The following is a 3,088-nucleotide window of genomic DNA, read 5'->3' on the forward strand; positions in this document are numbered from 1 at the left end:
ATAATGAAAAGTTCATATTGGGATAATATTTATTGTAAATGTCACCTATTTCATGTTATAAAAATTTACTCTTATCATTAGTATAGAAAATAGAATTATTGATTGATCTATTAATTATGGTATTCTCAGTGCTATAAAAAGTTGAAAAAAAAAAAATTAGTTGAAAATCACAGAACGGAAAGAAAAAATAAAAAGTAATCAATAATTTTGCCTGAAAACCGGAAATTGAATCATTTTTTGCGTTATAGAAAATCATTTCGTACACAACAATGCAAAATTTTTTCTTTTTTCAAATTATTTCTCTATTATTTACATATATTTGCTTTATTTATAATTTGAATGATATGCAAAAATTTATATAAAATGTAATTAATTAATTACAAATAAAGGAATTTCACTAAACACAAACATTCCCACACATTTTGTGCATTCATTATCATTATATCATATATGCAAATGAACAATTCAATTGATAATCTGGAAACTTTTTTAATTAATATTCATGAAATTAAATACTAAATTTTGCTAAATGAATAATTTTATCCAATATTTATTAATAATTGATCAATTAATCAATCATCCAATCAATTATTTATGTAATTGATTATCAGATAGCAAATCATTTTGTTGTATAAAAAATTTTTAAAAAGAAAACGATAATTAGTATTCAATCTTTTTTATTTTTTTTTTAAATGGATGAAAATTTCATGTTGTGAGATATTTAATTGAGGAATAATGCTTGTCGTCATATGGGTTTGTTTGCATAGGAGGATGATTTGAAAGCGTTGTCATCCGGTTTTGTCCCCCAACGTAATTGTTGTCATATCATCATTGTCATTGTTCTTTTTAACGGCTGATGTGACGATTGCGCGTTAATTTTTACCAGTTAATTATCCTAACAATCCTTTCTTGATTTTTTGATAATGATTATCATTTCTGGTAATTCTATTGCCAAACAAAATTACTGTAAGCATTTTAATTCTTACTATTATCATTATCATTAATGTTGTTATTATTCTTATTATATTTCTTTAAAAGTATATTAAAATTGTTAAATTGAATATAACATATTGAATATATTACAATTGTATATTAGTTATGGTGATAATATTCTTGCAAAGTAGTGATAATATTCTTATCATGATCAGTTATAATGATAAGATATATATATATATATATGTGTGTTAAATCAATCAAAATATGATTATTTTTACTAACAATGGCGTTAATCATTATGACAGCAATAATTATTGTAATATGTAAAAATAATAACTACCAATAATGAATTTTAATTAATTAATCCAAAATTGAAATTATTATTTTATATTTAAATTACAATAATTATAAGAAAAAGGAGGAAAGAATGAATTGAATGATTCATCGATAGTTATCAGTTCGTTTTCTTTTTCATAAGAATAAAAAAAAAATTTTTTTGTCTCTTTGATTTATGAATAATTCGTTGTTGAAATTTTATGCTTTTTTTTAATATTTAAACATTAAAATTTCATTTTGACAATAAAATAATATAATTCTGAAAGGTTTTTGTTGTTGTTTTCCTTTTTTTTTCTAAAGTTAACAAAAATTTTTTTTAAAGTTTCATTATTTCAATTAGATTATTCAATTGTTTCCAACGAAACAATTGAATAATTGTTTTGTTTTTTGTTTATTTTCCTTTTTGTTTTTTGTTTGTTCTTTTTTTGGCTTGTTTACTTTTTTATTTTTTGTTTATTTTTCTGTTTGTTTTTATTTTTTCTCTTTTTCTTTTCTTTTTTTTTGAAAAGAACACTTTGATTGTTGTCGTCGCTGTTATAATAATTGTGATTATATATTTTATATTATTAAAGTAATTGTTTTTATATTATCAAATTTTGAATATTTTTGACGAAATTTCTATCAAATTTTATAATTTTTATCGATATATGTATATATATGTGCATAAAATCAAATTACAATTGTATATTGATTGTATTAATCATTATCATAATTATTTCGATATTGTATTATACGATTACATCGATTTCAGATTATATCTATTGATTATTTCTTATTACAGCCGTCTTGCAACAATTATAAACGACATTTTAATCCTTTTTTTTTTTTGTCGCTATCAGACATTGCTAATATGGTATTATCTATACCAGGCCAGAATTGTATTTCATTTTCTGAATGCCTAAAAGCTAAGTATTAATTTGGGAATTGATTATTTTTTAATATTCCTATTATTACTATTTAAGTTAATTATCATCTATAAGAAAAAAAAAGAAAATCATCATTCTTACTGAATAATCACGATAAATAACGAATATTATTAATTTCTTATTATCTACTATTACTATTACTGCTAACTATCACAAAATACTACTATTAATACTACTATTACCACTACTATTACTACTATATTTACTGTCACCATAATTATTATGACAATGTATATGTCATCTGATGCAATTGATGCATATAGTATTGCGACATTAGCCGGTGCACCATATGCGCAACTATTATCACAATCATTATTTACATGGCCATTAATATTTGTCCTATTTACTTTACCAGCAGCAAATTTACTTATCAATTTAGGCTATGTTTCGGGTGCTGGACCTGTACTAACATTTGCTCGTATTGCACCAATTGCTTCCGGTAAATTTATTATAAGTCAATCAATAAATTGTATTTTTAAGCATTACTGTACTTTTTCAGATTGATATATTAATATATTACAATCATTAAAGATTATATTGTGCAAATTATAATTAATAATAATTAATAAAAAATTTTTCTATTTCTTTATGTTTAACACTTTTATATTTATAGCAGTATATATTTTCTTCCTACAATTTTCAAATTTTAATTTTAATAATGTAAGAATCAAAAAAAAAGTACAAACAATTTTTTTTCTAAAAATTTTTAAAAATTAACAATTCGATTTTTCAAATTTTTTGAAAAAAATTCCAAATATAAGTTTATATTTAATTGCCTGAATTCAAATTTTTATTTTGGTAAGTAAAATAAATTTTCCTTTTTTCTTTCTTTTCTTCCTTTCTCCGTCTCTCCTTCCCTCTCTCTCTCTCTCTCTCTCTCTCTTCTTCTT

At 21.9% G+C, this 3,088-nt stretch overlaps 1 protein-coding gene across 1 annotated transcript in view; it reads left to right on the forward strand.

Annotated features, from left to right (window-relative positions):
- Positions 1–2,426: 2,426 nt before the first annotated feature.
- LOAG_17917 (hypothetical protein) overlaps positions 2,427–3,088 on the forward strand; it is a gene marked incomplete at its 5' end in the record, with an annotated part of 5,809 nt that continues 5,147 nt past the window's right edge. The window contains one exon of the mRNA XM_020450584.1: positions 2,427–2,637. Within this exon, the coding sequence (XP_020305714.1) occupies positions 2,427–2,637 (211 nt within the window). The remainder of the gene's footprint in view (positions 2,638–3,088) is intronic.

Source organism: Loa loa (genome assembly GCF_000183805.2).
Source record: "Loa loa unplaced genomic scaffold supercont3.151, whole genome shotgun sequence".
Taxonomy (NCBI): Eukaryota; Metazoa; Nematoda; class Chromadorea; order Rhabditida; family Onchocercidae; genus Loa; species Loa loa.